An 18,935-nucleotide genomic window follows, 5' to 3' on the forward strand; every position below is an offset into this window, starting at 1 on the left:
GGATGCCTGCAAAGTTGCATATCAGTGATACAAGGCTCACAATATTGTTTACTTTCTTGCAACACTACAGAAGCTTCTGAATCTTGGGATATGTGGGGAGCAACCCCCCATGAGGACAGCCTGGATCTGCATCTGATCCAGGCTGCTGTGTGCAGGGCTTTCTCCATAGCATCCAGGGTGCCACAGAATAATAATGCAGCGTCTGGTGTTTTCAAATTGAGCATGGGTAATAAAAGTGTAGAAGCTGATTCCTTTGCAGACAGAATCAGCCTTCTCCTGGCGAGGTGGGTGCTAAAAAGGGTGCACATACCACATTGACACGCCCTACAGCCTCTTACTCTCACTGAGCTTCTATATGCTTGACCTTGAACTCACCAGGGAAATGAAGACCATCTGCTCATCAAAATCTCCACCTTAGTGGGTGGGTGCCCCTTGCTATTAATGTAACAGATTACATTTCAAAGATCCGTTTTAATAGTGAGTATGGGCACATCAAAAGTACACCTCCTAGGTTAAAAACAAAAACACTTCCTTGGCCGGGCACGGTGGCTCACGCCTGTAATCCTAGCACTCTGGGAGGCCGAGGCGGGAGGATCGCTCGAGGTCAGGAGTTTGAGACCAGCCTGAGCAAGAGCGAGACCCCGTCTCTACTAAAAATAGAAAGAAATTATCTGGACAACTAAAAATATACATAGAAAAAATTAGCCGGGCATGGTGGTACATGCCTGTAGTCCCAGCTACTCGGGAGGCTGAGACAGGAGGATTGCTTAAGCCCAGGAGTTTGAGGTTGCTGTGAGCTAGGCTGACGCCACGGCACTCACTCTAGCCCTGGCAACAAAGCGAGACTCTGTCTCAAAAAAACAAAACAAAACAAACAAAAAAAACCCCACTTCCTTTGGCACCAAGCTTCTTGCCTATCCCATAAACCACAGCAGCATTTGTCCCAGCTCAAATGATTGAGAACACACAGAACTCACGAACAGTTCTAGGATCATCAGTGCCCTGACCTTGGGAATCATTTAATAGGGTTGGTGCTTAGTCACAGTTTTGTTACAGTCTTCCCAGGGTAGGCTTTGGTAATTCCCTGAGTTTTTATAGAGCTGTAAAAGTTACCTCCTCTCAATATAAGATTTTTATCACACCTGGACCCTTGACCTATTACCTATGTGACAATCCAGCCATCTAATCATCTGGTCCAGCTTTGAAAACTAGGCTCGTGGGATTCAATGCCACTTGTCCATTTGCACAATCAAGATCAACAGATCTGTGCACAATGTAACTTGGGCAGCCCCATGATCCTGATCGTTGGCAATGAGACTGACTTTCCAGTGCTGGAAGCGTTTCCTTCAGGAATGGATGGTGCCAAGACCCGTGTGCCAATGCTAACAGTAGGTCCCTTTAATGAGGTCGCCGAGCAGGATAGGTTTGGCTTGTTTAGCTACTTAGCATAACTGTGCAGTATTCCATGGAGCAATTTTATAGACATCTATTTATTATAAAGTTCTCTTTTGAGCTGGATTTTCTGTTGAGTCCTGACCTACAGTTAGTTCGGGTTTTTGCTGAACTCTATTGGAAGTTAGGTTCTCCAGGAAGCAGACTCTGCAATGAGGAAGTTTAAACGTACAGGACGTTAACTCAGGACTGTCCCTGGGATCCACACCTGGGGAGGGAGGAGGGAGGACACAGGACTGGGCAGAGGAAGATGTTGGTCTGCCATGGAGCCCACTGGCAGCCTGACACCCGCTAGGGCACAGTGGAGCTGGATCAGTCCCTGGATGTGGGCTGCCTCTAGCAGGGGCACAGTCCAAGGCGATCCTTGAAGGGGCTGAACAATACAGGCGAAGAGGTGCCAACAGTACCCGGTACAGCAGCTGGGGCAGAATCCTACACTGAAGCGGGAATCTGGGGACACATCTCTAAATCCTGCACAGTTCTGTTTTCTGGACATTTTGCGTCTGAGTAATTTGGTGTATACACCCCCACTTCACCCACCCAGGACTGTGGCTGTCAGGGCACAAAGAGGAAACAAGATTGGGTCTTAAGCTTTTCAGGGCCACATTGCCCTTTGAGAATGCATTTATAAGCCATAGATACTCTTTCTCAGAAAAATGCAAATTAGCAAAAAATTTTGCAGTCAACTTCAAGGGGTTGACACACCCCTATAACTCCCATGGACCTCAAGTTAAGAGCTCCCAGTAATCTAGCAGGGAACTGAAAAGCTTACGGAAAAAGAGAAAAATCAATGAAAAGTAGTTTCCACCCTTTTCTCTATTTCTTAAGATATCTGTTCTATTCTGTTTTCTAAAACCCCCTCCAAGGTTCTGTTTCTAGAATTCCCTATTTAATACACACCTGGGAAGCAAGAAGGTATCTGATAAGCCTCACAGGAACCATTAGACTCTGATTGCCAGGTGACAAAGTGGTATCTCTCAATCACGCCATCACCAACAAGCAAGCATGTCACGTTCAGGAACAGGTTCTGGCGCCACAGGGGCTGGCAGAGGCTCTGGTGGCACCGGATGAAACAGGCTGTGTGGTCCCGCTCCTGACTCCTCAACTACTGTTTCTCCCCATTGCTCTGCGCCTTTCTCAGCACGCAAATCACTCATGGCCCGGCCCTCTGGAACCCCCTGCCCCTCCTTCCATGGCATGGAAGTAACAGCCAAGTAACAGCCCATGCAGAGCCTGATCCAAAGCGTCCTTAAGAAGTAACAAGTGTTCTCAAGAAGTTGGGGCTGGAAGAGTAATACTGTTAGGGTTCTGTATGACCCAAATCTATGCCACAATTGAGACTCTCGTCCCCACGTGGGACGCTGCTTCTGCACCCTAATAAGCCCTGCTCCAATCACTTACAGGGAGAACTGAGCTATACTCAAAATCCCCTGGAGAGGGCAGTACTGCCTTTTCTATTATATGTTCCCATGTTTTCTGCAACCAACAGTTTATACAGTTTCAGTAAAGCAAATTGGAAAAACTTTCAATTCTAAGGACAAGGACTGATGGAGGATTTAAAGCAGTGAAGAATATTTTCCTTCCTGTATTACCTCTTGAGGGTAATGGACTGTATTATGTATTAATCTAAGAAATCAAAAACATAAACACTCTCTCTATACCAGTGGTTCTCAACCAGAGATGACTGTGCACTGCATGGCACATGTTGACAGTGTCTGGGAACATTTTTTGGTTGTTACCAACTGGGGGGCGTCTAGTGCGTACAGGCCAGGGACGCTGCTGAACATTCTGTAATGCACAGGACAGCCCCCAGCCCCCAATAAAGAATGATGCGGCCCAAAATATCACTAGTGCCAAGGCTCGGTAACTCTGCCCCAGACCACGTGAGATGTAGTTCAAGGTTGGTCCAGAGGGAGCTTTTCTGCTGCCTGTGCCTCCCAGGTAAAGTGAAAGTGGTCCTGACGATGGTTAAAATGTCACTGCCAGAGATTTCGCTACTTGCTCAAAATATACTGTGAGCTCTTTGAAAGGTCCAGTGCAAGTGCAAGCCAACCCTGAGCACGGTGTGACGTGCTGGACACGGAGGGCACAGGGGCAGGCACAGCAGGTGTGGGCAGAGGTGGGCAGCCGCTAAGCAGCCGTATCTGATGCTTTTTATTTACAGCATCATTTAAGTCAGTGCTGACTAATCTTAGGCATGCTTTAAAGTGTTATCTGCTGAGAGGAAATCTGATGCAAATGTTCCACACTAGGGAAATGTATTGGTACTTCATGCTCTATTGGAATTTCCATCAATAGATTATATGATGTAATTATGAAGACAGTTCAGCAACATGGGAAAGAGTTTAAAAAACAACAGTAAAACAAAGCAGAATACAACATTTTATATATATTATATGTAAATAATATATATACTGAATGACTGAATATGATTAGTAGTTACAAAAATACAGTTAGATAGAAGGAACAAGATCTTGTGTTTGGAGACACAATAGGGCAACTACAGTTAACAATAATGCATTGTATATTTCCAATTATTATATACTTTAAAATAATAGAGTGGAATTGAATGTTCCTAACCCAAAGGAATGATAAATGCCTGAGGTGATGGACACCCCAATTACCCTGATTTGATCATTACACATTGTAAGCCTGGATCGAAATATCACATGCACCCCATAAATATGCACAACTCCTCTGTATCCATAGCAACTAAAAAAAACGGAATGGAGGGAAGGATGGAAAGAGAAGATTGCTCGCTGCATGAGGTAACTCAGAAAATCCTTTTCCCTTTTAAGATTTCCTTTAATATCCAAATGTTGCGGTTGTCTTCTTAATATTTTAAATTTTTATATATATTTAAAAGCTAAGAGTTACAATGTCTTCTTTAAAGAAAATTTCTCTTTTATATGATCAGAAGGTCACAGGGGAGCAGGCGCCCCAGGGTGTGTGTTGCCCAAGATAAAGGCCACCTAACCTCTCTAGAACAATCGACCTTTGCACTAACTGCCCCACACGTACAATGGTTAAATGTATTCACACATCCTTGTACTCCTTACTTCCTAACAAGAACGTTAAATTTGGCTCTTAACACTTTTCTAAAATGTTAATTTGCAGCTAAAGTTGTTCTTCAATGGACATTAAAAAGTCTGCAAAAGGAAGATGGCTGGGCTAGAGTAGAGTCCAGAGTGCCTTTAGTGACTCAAAGTCACAATCTATGGGTCACAAAGTGAATTCTTGGATATATGCTACTCTTGAAGTGGGAAATGAAACAGTAGCCCCAGGGAAGAAAGAATTCCCAAATAAGAAACCGACAGAGGAGTGAAAGGGAGCACTCACCGGGAGTTGTCATGGTGAATATTACACGCTCGGGCCATTAGCACCACAATTATTGGTCGAAAGGCTTTTCCTTTCCCATCAAAGTAGTACTCAGACATTTCCTTAAGTTCTGTCGTAGATATGAGCAGTTCCTGAAATAAAGTTGCTCTGTGTTTAAACGCCGTCGTAACTGCACAGAAAGTCAACGGGATTTCTTTTACGCAACTCTGGTTTGATTGCAGCGTATTCATTTCAGTTGAGGAATTCAACGCTCAGGTGGACAAAACTCCAAAGCCGTGAGGCCACACATCTGGCTGCCCAGAGGCTGGGACACAAACAGTTCCAGGCTTGGCTCGAGTGGCCCGAATGCCAGAGCAGGTGCAGCCGCCTGCACTGTTCACAGCCTCAGACACTGTACGCGTCTAGGAGGCAGCAGGAGGGAGAAGAATACACTGGGGTCCCCAGGGACTCCGGGCGAGGACAGCTGGATAGAAAAAGGCACAGGGGCTGGTGGCAGCTGGGAAGATGGAGGCTGGAGGAGAAGGATGGGGACAATGGGAGCCAGTGGCTGTCGTTGCCCAGGAAGCAGGTTGGGGGTGTCCTGGGTAGGGCAGAAAGCTATTTATTAGGGGCAGGTAGGTGGCCAGGGAGAAGAAGCAGGGATCAGTCAGTCTGGCTCGGCCTTTATTTAGCCAAAGACATTTTGAAGATTCAGAGAGGAGGTGCAGGGTGTAGCTTGCTTGATTTCGAGGAGCTTACAACTGGGGAGACAAAACTTTTAAAAATATGAAGTGCAGCTACTACAGTGGTAGCCTAAACAATGCTGCACAATCAACATATTGAAAGTTCAGGGAAGGAAGAGATCAACGGGGGCTACAAAAGCCAAGTGTTTCATAGGGGAGATAAGCTTTGACCTGGGAGCAGAAGGAAACGCAGGACTTTGATTCATGAAGAGGAGGGAGAGCCTTCCAGGTGAAGGGTGTGTCTGTCCTACCTGCCGCTCTGGGACAGGCTGGACTGGATCAGAGCTGATCCCCTGGAAGCAGTGGGAGCCAAAAACGAACCCTCAGGTAGGCACAGGTGGCCCGTTATTCAGTCACTGAATTACCACCGTCAGTGCCAAGCAGTGTAACACACAGAGGCCACAGAGATTAGTGAACACCCCGTGCCTACAAAGGGCCCAGGGTCTAGATGAGAGAATAACACAACTGTTGCAGTTAATGCCATGCAGGGTGACAGGTGTGGTGCTGTCACCGAGGTAAGCACAGTCACCCTGGGAGCACGAAGGGGCACCTCTGGCCCGGGGGAGACAGGGAGGAAAAGAGCAAGAACGAGAGGACAAGAGGCCTGGGAGTGGCCTAGGGCTGGGGGGACCAAAGGCAAGTGACAGACTAGAAGGACATAGAGGGGAAGGACAGGGATGAGTCCAGGATCCTTTTCATGTTCCTGGTGGTACCTTCAGGGAGCAGGGAAACCAGAAGAAAAAAACCATTTCATGAGGGAAAGTAGAGTGTCAGCTATGGTAAGGCCATCACGGACACGCCATGGAGCTGCCAGGTGAGCAGGTAGCTGTACAGGTGTCAGAGGGACAATGCAATCGGGAGGAGAGAGATCACCTGGGAGGGGGAGGCGGAAATGGGTATTTGGGACACAGAGAGAGGCAGACCCGGCAGAACCGCAGGGAATGCCAACATTAAAGGGGGTGGAAGGGAGGCGATGAACTGAAGAATGGCCTAGGGGTGAGGAGGGAAGCGTGGAAACCAAGGGAACCTAAGCAGGGGACAGTCAACAGTGTCCAGTGTCCACATAAGTCAAGGAAGAGAAAAGCCAGAAAGTGCCCGTGGGGTTTAATAAAAGGAAGCTGCCAGCGACCGGGGCAAAAGCAATTTCAGCTGAGAGGCCAGAAGGGAGCCACGGCGTATTGGAGGAGAAAGCCTGAAAGGCCAAGAAAGGACAGAGGCAGAGAGCGTTGCGACAGAGGGAAGGTCAGGGTGTGGCCTTTTAGAAATGAAGCAGTGGCACCCGGGGCACCTCCAATGGATGTGAAAGAGACAGTGCCAGGGAGTTTGCAGAGCAAGGACGGAGGGCGGGCAACGCTGGAGGACCTCCTAGGAGACCGAGGAGGGAGCCAAAGGGGCTGTCCCTAGAGCAAGGGGACATTACTGCTCTGAGATGGGAGGAAAGGAGGCTGGCACGGAGACAGGGCACAGGCAAGCTCACACACGGTGACAAAGCAGGAGCCAGGGAGCTCTTCCTCCACGCTGAGAAACAGGGAAGTGATGTTGCTGTGACAATATGACAGCCAGTGCCCTGGGGGCTTGAGGAGGGGAGTGGGGAACTCTGAAAGGGGGAGGAAGCTGACGAGGGGTGACAAGGGGCACGTGGACATTTTTGGGCAGCAATTCAGAATCCACGTGAGGTTAGGAGCCACTGAGGTTCCGGGGCGAAAGGGCTGAATGAAGAAAGCCATATTCGTGGCAGGCTGTACATGACATTCAAATCAGACAAGACGGTAGCAGGAGTCACAGGGAGGTGACGGATGTGAAGAGGAAAGGTGAGATGACTCATTGGACAAGGCTGTGCTACCTGGATCACTTTTTTCAGTTTCCCAACTCTGCAATTGCCTCTTTCTGAACATTCCACTCTCCATCTGCCCGGCGCTGGGCTACACGTGCTTGCTCAAGAAACATCTGAAACTGACGTATGCAAATCAAGCTTGCAATGGTGTTGCACATAGCTGAAAACCTGCGCTGTTTTTTCATAAATCTAACACTTTACTAAGTTTTGGTAAGCGAAAACATTACTAGACAGCAGAATTAAAAAAAACCTCACCTTTCTTATGTCCTCATACAGATCTTTCAAGTCTCTCCAGCCCAGTTTAAAAGGATCGGTGTATTTCTCACCACTCCGTGTTTTACTGTAACAGCACGCTGCCAGTGTTGTGTGATGAAACCTAAGATGACCAAAACGCATAGGACTTAAGTTTTGTACACCCATACATAAACGTAAATGCAGTGGATTCAGATGGTGGAAAATTAAGCCCAAATGCTTGCTGGCAATTAAGTATGAATCTTGAAAACGTCATTGTAACTTAGGAAAACACAGAGAATTCTGTTCTTGCAAAACAACATATCATTTTTATAAATAGGACCTTGAGAACCCACAAAATCAAACAAACACTAAACTATGTTCACTGTGTTCTGGGCTGAGTTCAAATTTTATTATATTCCTATTTTTTTGAAAAGGCAGAGATCACATAGAGCAGATATTGTGGCACTTAGTTAAACAATACAATAAATTTATTGGCCCAGCCCACTACACTTTAAAATATAAATTTATTGCCAATATGATTAATAATTTTAGTAGTTGCAGTATGGGTTATAAACTTACCGTGATATACTATATACATTTGGAAATGCAGATGTTAAATGCTTCACAAAATGAAAACAGGGCATCTACAAAATAAAAGTATAAAGAAACTTGTAAGAATATTCCTGGAAAACTTGTTTATACCATTAGATGATTAAAAACCTCTATAATTCATGATAAATATAATCTTTATCTTTTAATCACCCACAAATAGGTAGATTGCAAGCTAGCTTGCTTGCTTCCTTTCTTTTTTACTTGAAATCTTTATGTCTTGCAAGCTTTGGAAAAAGGATAATTTAAAAAGTTTCCATTCCTTACTGCAAAACAATACTTGTCATTACAGAAAACATAAAAAAGCAGAAAATAAAACCATCTATAATCCACCTCTTCCCCGAAAGACAGCCAGTTTCCATATCCATGTCTATCTTTCTAGACCTGAAAAGTAGTTTTAAAACAATTTCTTTCCATTTAAGACTGGTCAGAGGACAGTGAAGATTAGTATTAATTATATTCTTTTAAATTCTCAAATCAGTTTAAAACAAAATAATCAAGATTTCAAAAAGCATCATCCCTGATGGTGGAAAATAAAAAAGATTTCAATAGTAAGGAAGAAATTTACATTTACACAAACACTGCCTATTTTAACTTATTGTCTCTAAATATACTTTGGAAATGGTACTTCAGGATAAACAACATTAAAAACCAATCTAACAACCTCAGCAGTACATTTTGATAATATTAACTTAATTGGAGATCAAAGAACAACAGTGGACCACTTCTAAAAGATTCAGAGGTGGTAACAAATATTGATTCCAACGAATATTAATCACTGAGACCTATTATGGGCCAGAAATTGTGACAGGCCCCGGGGACCCAAAAATACAGACTGCAGAATTCAGGGATTCAGGAATTTAAAAAAATACTAATTTATTGATCTAATGTGGTAAAGGGCTCTTATATAGAGTATGCAAAGAAAGGATTTTAACAAAAAGGATGGATTTAGCACACAATAAAAATGAAACTAATCACTCTATTTGTAACAAAGTCTTACAATATGGTTTTACACCATTATTTCATTTGATCCTCACAACTACTTGATTCTACACGGCCGGGGAAATTGAGGTTCAGAAAAGTCAAGTCTGAAAAACTGACATGTAGATATGTTTAAAACTTATCAAAGGGGAAAAGCACTTGCAGAACTAGGTGCATTATGTGATACCACTAAAAATTTACATATACACACACCAGAGAATTGGATTTGAAAGCACAGAAACAAGGGTGTTAAAAGTAGTTATTTTGAAACAAATAGGATTGTGGGTGTGTTTTATTGTTACTTTTTTTGGTATATATTTTCTGATTTTTCTCTAAGGAACATGTATTCCTTTAGCCATATTAAAACGACAGTAGGCTAGGTGTGGTGTCTTGCCTGTAATCCCAGGACTATGGGATGCAGAGGAGAGACGATCGCTTGAGGCCAGGACTTCAAGACCAGCCTGGGCAAAATTGCCAGACCCCCATTTCTATAAAAATAAAAAATAAAAAAATTAGCTGGGCACGATGGTGCATGCCTGTAGTCCTAGCCACTGGGGAGGCTGAGGCAGAAGGATCCCTTGAGCTCAGGAGTTCGTGCTACTGGGTGACAGAGTGAGACCTTGTCTCTTTAAAAAAAAAACAAAACAAAAAGGCCTGGCACGGTGGCTCACGCCTGTAATCCTAGTACTCTGGGAGGCTGAGTTACTAAAAATAGAAAGAAATTATCTGGCCAACTAAAATATATATATAGAAAAAAATTAGCCAGACATGGTGGCGCATGCCTGTAGTCCCAGCTACTGGGGAGGCTGAGGCAGGAGGATCGCTTAAGCCCAGGAGTCTGAGGTTGCTGTGAGCTAGGCTGATGCCACGGCACTCACTCTAGCCTGGGCAACAAAGCGAGACTCTGTCTCAAAAAAAAAAAAAAAGACAATAAAGGTTGACTTTGCCAGGAAAGTCAGGAAGTCAGGTCTGAGTTTCACTCTTTTCACCACAGCATTACATTATTCATTAAACCAATAAGGACATTATGACATATAATGTACCAGAAAACAAGGGATAATCCTCCCTTTTGCTTTCAGCATTATATGATAACCTACTTCTTTCAGTCTTCGTGGGTAATTCATATGAATTCAGTATTTTATTATAATACTTATATATAAGGGCACCTTAATGGAAGAGTTATAAGTATTCAGTTTGAGACCTAATGATAGTCCTCTAATCTGGGGTGAAGGGTTCAAATTACATAGCTAATTAATACAGGGGTCTTTTTACCACTAAGTAGCCTAATAGTTGTTAGTAGCATGGCCTTTGGAAGACAGACCTTGGCTCAAATCTCAACTTCTGTGTTCCCTTGTAACATCTTTCTGATAACACCTACTCATGGAAAGACGCTGAGATTAATTTAGAGAGTATACACAAAGCTTTTAGCTCAGAGCCTGGTGCACAGTATACATTTAATACAGTGTCTATTCAACCAAGCTATTTTTTGCTTCACTGACTTACAGCAGTGTTTTCCAAAGTGAGATGAGAGGCTCCCAGAATAGTAGTAAAGTATTAAGAGAGCTGTGAAACTAGCTGAACCACACTATGAGCAGGGGCAACAGTCCTTTTCCAGTGCCAATTTTGTCCCCTACCTTCCCATCACACACTCTGCCTGAAAGTCACCCTTGCTTCTCATGAATTTGCTTTTAAAGAGAAGACAAAATGCTGGGTGAGAACCAAAGACATACTGGCAAGTCATTTGGCACAGTCAAGGCACACTGGTCTTTATCCGGTTACCAGACTTGTTCCCACTACTCCTGGAGAAGTCAAGAGAATGTGCAAACATCAGGATGCAGTAGAGCCGTGCTGGGAGTCAGACGTAGCTTAATTATTGTTGCTCTTTGTCCCCAAGGACTATTAGGACCTAAGAGACTTGAAGTAACCAAAACACACACGCCTGAGGCAGACACCAGAGGGCCAATGTATTAATGTCAAGTGAAATATATCACTGACACACCAATCAGTAATACATGACATTGCCATCATCGGCCAAGTTCCTCCTTGTGGCCATTCAGGCAGACATGGAAACCATGAAGCACAGTCTCTCCAGAAAAGCACACTTCCTGTGGCTAGCGTTGCTTGGTGGGCAAGAAATCAGAAAGAGAGGCGTCAAAGGAAAGAGGTATCTAGTAGCATCAGAGGGTGGATGCATCCATCTCTTCAAATAATGTCCTCATCTGTGGAATTAGAACTATCTAAAGTCTGGTGAGGACAGTACTTCTGTCACCCCTGTTATCCTCTCTTTACTGTTTAGTCTATCTACCAGCCCAGGTGCCATTCTCACTCCAAACGACTTTTTTGGATGATACTTTTATATGCATCCACTTTGGTACAAAGTAGACGTGAATAAATGCCATATATTCCACAGTGGTAAACGCTGTTTGACGAGTACCTACACACATGAGTGTACCAAATCTGAATGAAACCGAAGCCTCCAAAATTGAAAGAAACTTACGCTACAGCGAGTCCACAGATTTTGCGCAGTTAACGTTAACGGTATGGGCTTACCCCGTGGCACACTGAGAATTAATCATTCCAAAGTGCAGAAGGACTCAGAGCCATAAAAACACGTCCATTTACGGAGGCTAAACCGACTGCAAAGGGAGAAAAATGAGACTGGATCCAAAGGCACCAGGGGATCATGGCTATTGCTGAGATTCAGACTTGACTTCAAGAAGTCATAGGTCAAATCAAAGATGAATCCAAGAGTCCTCCCTTGCGACATCCCTGGCCTTTTCCCCTTGCAGTGCCCTCCCAGCCCTGTCCAGGTGAGTTCTCCCTCCCAGCACCTGCTGCACGTCCGGTGCACCCCGGCATCAGCCCTGCATTGTCCACAGCCCTTCTCCGACTATCCCGAGGCCAACTACATCCTCCGCATCTCGGAGCATCTTTTCCTCTAAGATTCCAGGTAAGATCTGTCTTCCTCTAACTCCAAAGGAAATAGCTGCAGACGGTCCCCAGGCTCTATCTTTGGTCCTCACCCAGTGGACAATCTGATTACCCCTGCGCTTCCCCCGGACCAGGCTCCTCACCGCTTTCTCCCCCAGCCCCAAATGCTCCCTCGGTCCCCAGGACACAGCTCTGCACCCCCGCGCGGGGCGCCCCGACTTCGGCCAAGCGCGGGGCTGCGTCCCACCGCTGGCGCCCCGCCACCCCGGAGCCCCAGCCGGGGGCGACCCCGTGCGCCCCCGGTCCCCGCGCACGTGCTCGTCGCTCTCATTCATTCCGCGCGCGGCCGTCAATGGCGCCGTGACCTCTGCGCCCCGCGGGGCGCGCCCCTCGCGACCTCACCTGCGCGCGGGCGTCGGCGGCGGCGCGCGGCCCGGGCGGCCCCGCACCGCCCTGGGAGCCCGGCCCGGAGCCGCGCGCCGCGGGCCTCCAGGAGCAGCCGCGCCGCCACCGCCACCAGCGCGAGGCCATGGTCCGAGTCTGAAAGTCGCGGCAGGGCGGCGGCTCCGCCTCCGGCCCCGCGGCCCTCCTCCCGGGACCCGGAGCCGGAAACCTGGCCCAGGAAGCGCTTCGGCCCCGCCCGGCCCCGCCGCTCGCTCCTCCCCGCGGCCGGGCCGCTGGCGCCTTCCGGGTGGCCGCGCGGAAGTCGGGCCCCTTCGCCCGCCCTGCGGCCGCGACGCTCGGCGGCGAGGAGAAGGAGTCGCGGAGGCGGAGCCCGGCCCGGGCACACTAAGCGCGACCTTCCGTGGGGCAAGGCCTCCATACCAGCCCTTCCCCGAAGCCGCTCACGAGAGCCGGTGACACCAGCAGTCGCAGCCAAAATGTACCTTTAGGGGACCGCCGTTAGCAGGAAGTAGCACGGTGTGCCACATCTGCGGCCACCAACTCTTTTGTTCGGCGTTATTTAGGCAGAACTGTGACTCAAAGAATGGGGTTCCCGTTCTGCGGCTTGATCCGGAGTCTGCAGTTTCCTATTCTGCTTTTCTTGGGTCTGACCCGCCACGCCGTGGTCTGCTGCCTGTTGCAACCTGTGCTTGACGGAAGTATCAACCTCTTGCATCCTTCTAGCAACGAGTCCAGTCACATTCAGGGCTATTGTGAAACAGAAGCTACATTAGCCTCGTCTCTCGACTTCTGGACTGTGTCTTCTGATAACCTCATAGGTATAGTCTGGCAATCTTGCTCATACCTGGATATGTGAGCCCCACCCTTGGGTGTCCTGAACTGCATGAAATTGTTTAATGTTTGGTAATGTTGAACCTTTTACCCAGCCCCGGAGGTGCTGGAGACTGTATAGGATTGCTACCCGATGTGGGTCACATAGACCTTTCCTTAGCTCTGCGGCGCATCTGGTCTCCTCGGGGCATATTTTATCAGAAATCCGTAATATAATTAAGCATTCAACACGTGCATTCAAACACAGAGCTAGTATGAGAGGGTGTAAGCATTAGGCATACAGAAATAAGCTTACTCAGTCCCCCTAAAATTCACTGTTTCGAGGAAATAGTGCAGAAAATAGGTAACTGCGATTGTCCGATACATTTTTTCTTGTACTTCTGAACCACACTTCTTGAATTAAAGAATGCAGTAGCCCTATAGCTGTGCACGTTATTTTCATATTTATTTTAAAAGTGTAGTTTTTTTAATTACATGAAAGCATCATGGAATATATAAAGTTTTAAAATAAGCCAATTTTTTGGTGTTTTTTCAATCTTGAAGGATAGTATGTGAAAAATACGCTAAGTGCTTTACAGATAAAAGTTAATATGCACCTGTGGTTTATCTTGATGTAGATTAGGTTTATGTACTAAGAAACATCCAAGAGGTAGAATTTGCCAAAGTAGAGTGTAGCAATAAACACTTTGTACTTGGCAATCTCATGACTAAGATACTATCATTTGCCCCTTTTTATTCAGATGAGGAAACAGAGGAAATATCTTACTGTAAAAAAATATCTTAAATGCATGCCCAAGCTTGTATGGTTGGCAAATACAGCACTGCACCATTCTTGCAGGCCTTTTGCATTTAGAGATTGTTTGGCCAGATTAGAACAGAAAACCTGGCTCTTAAAGAGATGCTGTAGTATGGCAAGGCTAAGTGGGGAGGGAAGGTGCATTTACTTAAGGCTTCTGACATTCTGTGGCAAAACACAAGGAACAACAATAACCTACCGATAGGATGTGCAAAATTCAAAAGTGGTTCTTTAATCTGTCACAGGATCAGAGCAAAAAAAAAAGTTCTTTTAAAAAAAGTGGTTCTTTTGACCCAACTAGGTCAAGCATGAGTTTATGAAGTTAAAAACATCTGAGCAGTGCAGGTAACTGCTACAGAACAGGCTTCTCTTGTGTAGGCTAAAAAACAACTTTGGTTTTTCCTACTACACTTATGCAAATGAAACAACCAGTATGGATGGATCAAAATGGACTATGTGTGTAATTGGGTACACTCAAAGACATTTTCTTGCCGTATTGATGATAGTATTCAAAATATATTATCTGGCTGGGCGCGGTAGCTCATGCTTGTAATCCTAGCACTCTGGGAGGCCGAGGCGGGAGGATCGCTTGAGGTCAGGAGTTGGAGACCAGCCTCAGTAAGAGCAAGTCCCCCCCCCCCACCACCACACACACTAAAAAAATTTAAAGAAATTAGCCAGGCAACTAAAAATAGAAAAAATTAGCTGGGCTTGGTGGCACACGCCTGTAGTCCCAGCCACTTGGGAGGCTGAGGGAGGAGGATCACTTGAGCACAGGAGTCTGAGGTAGCTGTGAGCTAAGCTGATGCCACGGTACTATAGCCTGGGCAACAGAGCAAGACTCTGCCTCAAAAAAAACAAAAACAAAAACCATATTATCTGTAATAGGACCAGGTTTTATAGCCCAGGAGAGATTATAAATATAATAGTATATATATTACCATGTTTTGGTTCACAGTACTGTGTAAAACATCTCATTCTGATGTAATTAGATAAATGATCAATTGATTACATCAGTAACTCCGGTAAGAACATTTATTCAGAGAAAAGATTCAAAAAAGTTGCACTGAAAGTCTTTTGGTTTTTGTGGATTTTGTAAAGAATTTAATTTTGCAACTGCTGATTTTTCTGACATGTTAAGATAAAGGGTCAATATGCGTTTGGAATTGTCTCTGGGATTTTTAGTCAATGACTGATGAGTAGATGAAAGCATCACAAGAATCAGAGTTGGACACCCCTGAAGCAATTAGCCTTTTTCTGTTCCACGGCCACTGATCCCTTGTATTGGCTGATCTTGCCAGAATGTGCATCAGTCAGTACAAAATCATAACTACTAATGGAATATTATATACTGCCTGTGCTCTCCCAAATGTTAGAGCATCGTAAAGGAGAGGGCGTCAATTATGTAATTTAGTGAATTTCACACAGAGGCTCTCCTAGAAGAGAAGAAAATGTACGGTTGTATCTTCTAATTATATTATCAGATTTTCCACGGTGAATGTTGAAATCATTTGTTTTTTGGTTGACTAGACATTTATTTCCCTAGAATGCTGCTGACTTATTCACCATGGACTCAAGAGAAAGTACAAAGGGTTAAGTATGGCTCATATTTGCCTGTTTTGGTTATTCATTTGAGGAAGATGTAAGATTACTCTTAGTGCTGTTATAACTGATATTTAGTTCACTTAGCCATGGATAGAATAAATTGGAGTTTTTCCAAACAGTTCAGCAAATTGTCCTTATGCCACCTTTCTCCACAGATCTGAAATATTACTTTTGTTATACAGGAAATTATTTTATAACTTGGGGTTGTTTCTGTGCTTTTTATTGAGTTCCCTTGATCTTCACATCTTTGGGATAATAATATTTTTAGTTATTGCATTCTTATAACCTTACTATAATAAGCAAAGTCTCATTTCTCTTTAAAAATTAATGTTTATTTTTCCAGATTTGTACATTAAGATTGTCTCTTCAAAAAATTCTACCAGGATTTTGACTGGATTCCCATAATCTTTATTAAATAATTTGGTGACACATTTTGATGTATAATCTCTATCAGAAACGTAGGTTTTTGTGTCCCTTAGTCTTGTGGTTTTATTAATGCACCTATTCTATTTTTTTTTGTTGTAATTGCTTTGCATTAAAACAGATTAAGAGTTTATTGTATGTAAAGTAAGTATTTAATAATTATGTTCTGAGTATCTAAAGCATGTTCAAAGCTCTCTTTTCCTCTACAGCTTTTAAAATACAGTACATGTGCTTTAGTGTGTGGACTTTATGAAACATAGTTTGTCTCTTCAGAGGCAATTTTTAAACTTCTAGCCTTGTGAACAGGCATGTATCAAATGTGGGATACAGCAGTTTTGTACATCTAGTAAACCATGGGTTGCCTGGTCTTAGAGTTACTTATGTGTATTGTATATCTGCTTCCTTCAGTTAATTGTGAGTTTCTGAAGGGCAGAATGCATGTAATTAATTACATGCCTAGTATTTCTTGGTTCCATTGAATTGACTACTGTAATTCTAATCCTGTAATACAGTGCACCTCCATTTTATTTATACGTTCCTATTTATAAATATGTTGCATTTCCTATTCATCTCCCATGAGTGAAAATCTTTGAAGATAAGACAGGGTGTGTGTCTTGTTGTTTTAAACTTTTGCCATTTCCCATCCTCTTCTTGGACAGTTCCATATACTATGTGAGTGTTGGATAATGTTGAAAATGGTAAAGTAGCTTTTAAAGAACAAAATATGAAGAAAATAGTGACAAGTTGATTTTCTTGAAGAACTATAGTCTTTCTAAAGAATATTAATGCTGTATATGCAACCAATGAGAACATTAAGAAGAATTTCTTTTTTTATCAGCTGTGTTGCCAGTTGATCTTGTTAAAGAAAATTATGTTCGTAAAGTGAAAAACTATTTTTTCCATTGCCTTCCCAACTCCTTTCAAATCAAGAGTACGTCTTGTAGCATGGCCCTGTTCAAAGTTGGCCTTGATGATCACCTTCAGTAATGGGGCCAAAAGTACACCCCGGTAGGGCACGTTGTTTTCTCCAGTACCCAAAGAGGCCTGTCAGCTGTTGGGCCTCCTTTTCATTAGTGGGTACCTCCAGGGTTGCAATTTTTTGTTTGGCTACATCTGGATATTTCTTTGGCTTCCTGCCCAAGTGGCCATGGCATTCAGCCTGTGACAATCCATCGTTAGTTTCCATGCCCCAAAGGCCTTTTCGACCAGCCAGAGTGGGCTGTTAAATTGTGACAGGGTGGTCTGGAACATTTTCATCTGTAGCAAGTTCTGAATTCACACAGTAATGTCCTGTTCCCCACTTAGTACGTGGCACTGCTTTTGTTGAGTCTTCCACTGGGGCTTGGGTAGCACAGGTGGTAGGCGGCAGCGGGTTTGCCCCAGTGTTGGGGCTGGAATTCTTAGCTGTGAGGGGCCACACCCCCACAGGTGGTGATGGTTGTTCTGTGTCACAAGCAGCCAAAACATCAATGTGTATAGTGCACCCAGTGGCAGGAACCATGGTCACCAGCACCCAAGTGTCCCCAAAGGCCCCGCCTACAACCAGATAAGCTCCACAAGCAAACAAGCACCAGGAGTCACTGCATTCTCCCCCAAACCTCCCGATGTCATCCGTTCAATTTTTCCCCTGAGGGAACGTGGAAATATTGTCATGTGGGCTCTAATATCCAAGGACCCTAGATATGTCTGAATTCCCCTTCTTTCCCCTTGTACCTTGACAGGACTGTAGGGCCCTTGGCCTCTGGTGGGGACCCAGAGACCAGCCCGATTCCTAACTGCACCATTCAGCCCAAGGCTTTTGAATCTGCGATGCCCCGTTATCAAACACACGCACCATCCGGGCTGCATAAGAATTCCCTGGTCTTTCTTATGTCGTGTCCTTTATTTAGAGCAGCAGTCCCCAACCTTTTTGGCATCAGGGACCATTTTCATGGAAGACAATTTTTCCATGGACCGGGGTGGGAGGGGAGGAGGATGGTTTTGGGATGATTCAAGCACATTACACTTACTGTGCGCTTTATTTCTGTTATTATTCCGTTGTAACATACAATGAAATAATATACAACTCACCATAGGTTGGGACCCCTGCTTTAGACTGAATCTCCCTGTCTGTGGAGGCCACGTCACCTGTGTTGGTGCCTGCTCAGATTCCTCGGGGACTGTCTGAGTGCCACTTCCTCGCTCTCAGATGTCTCGGGCTCCATGTGACCACCCACTTCCTGAGCTCTTCAGTCTTATAAATGAGTGGTCCCATCAGGACCCAACAACCAGGGCTCGTGCTCCTCAGTCCCCTGTTTCTACATTCTTCTCTCTCTGCCTCTGTCCGTGCAGCCAGCTCCTTCCCATCTGGTGGGGAGGGGTGTCTTCTGTTCCACTTACCTTTCCTTCCCCTTAAAACCCCCAGCAGCGTGTCCATGCCCACTGCGCCAGTTTTGGGACACAGGTTCACTGTGTACTGGTCACCGACTTGTTTGAGTCCAGTGAGACAGAATGTGCTCACATGCAACAAGTTACGTTAAGTGGATTTATTCCTTAGACACAGGCAGCAGGGACAGCACAAGCCTAGGGTCCTCCAGGGCTCAGAAAGCTGCTGGGGAGGGATGGGGCCCTGACTGTGAGTCCTCCTGCATTTGCATTGCAGCTGAGGTGCTCCAGAAAGCAGCCCGCCCAGCGGGGCCGCATGGCAGAGCAGGCTAAAGCATTGAAGGCCTGGTTCTGGGGTAGGGGCCTGGAGCAGAGGCTGGGCTGCCCTGGCCACCTCCCGCTCACCTCA

The 18,935-nt window shown here is 45.2% G+C and overlaps 1 protein-coding gene across 3 annotated transcripts in view; it reads right to left on the reverse strand.

Annotated features, from left to right (window-relative positions):
- PDSS1 (decaprenyl diphosphate synthase subunit 1) overlaps positions 1-13,151 on the reverse strand; it is a 37,883-nt gene extending 24,732 nt beyond the window's left edge. The window contains exons 1-4 of one of the 3 annotated variants that reach the window (XM_045533445.1): positions 12,990-13,151; positions 8,161-8,225; positions 7,603-7,723; positions 4,792-4,922 (exon numbers count right to left, since the gene is read on the reverse strand). In XM_045533445.1, the coding sequence (XP_045389401.1) occupies positions 4,792-4,922; positions 7,603-7,723; positions 8,161-8,225; positions 12,990-13,034 (362 nt within the window). In that variant the 5' untranslated portion in view covers positions 13,035-13,151. Of the gene's footprint in view, positions 1-4,791; positions 4,923-7,602; positions 7,724-8,160; positions 8,226-11,668; positions 11,681-12,989 lie in introns of those variants that run through there. The other 2 variants (XM_045533451.1, XM_045533460.1) reach the window with 2 other exon arrangements.
- Positions 13,152-18,935: the final 5,784 nt, after the last annotated feature.

This window comes from Lemur catta, chromosome 1, assembly GCF_020740605.2.
Source record: "Lemur catta isolate mLemCat1 chromosome 1, mLemCat1.pri, whole genome shotgun sequence".
Lineage (NCBI taxonomy): Eukaryota > Metazoa > Chordata > Mammalia > Primates > Lemuridae > Lemur > Lemur catta.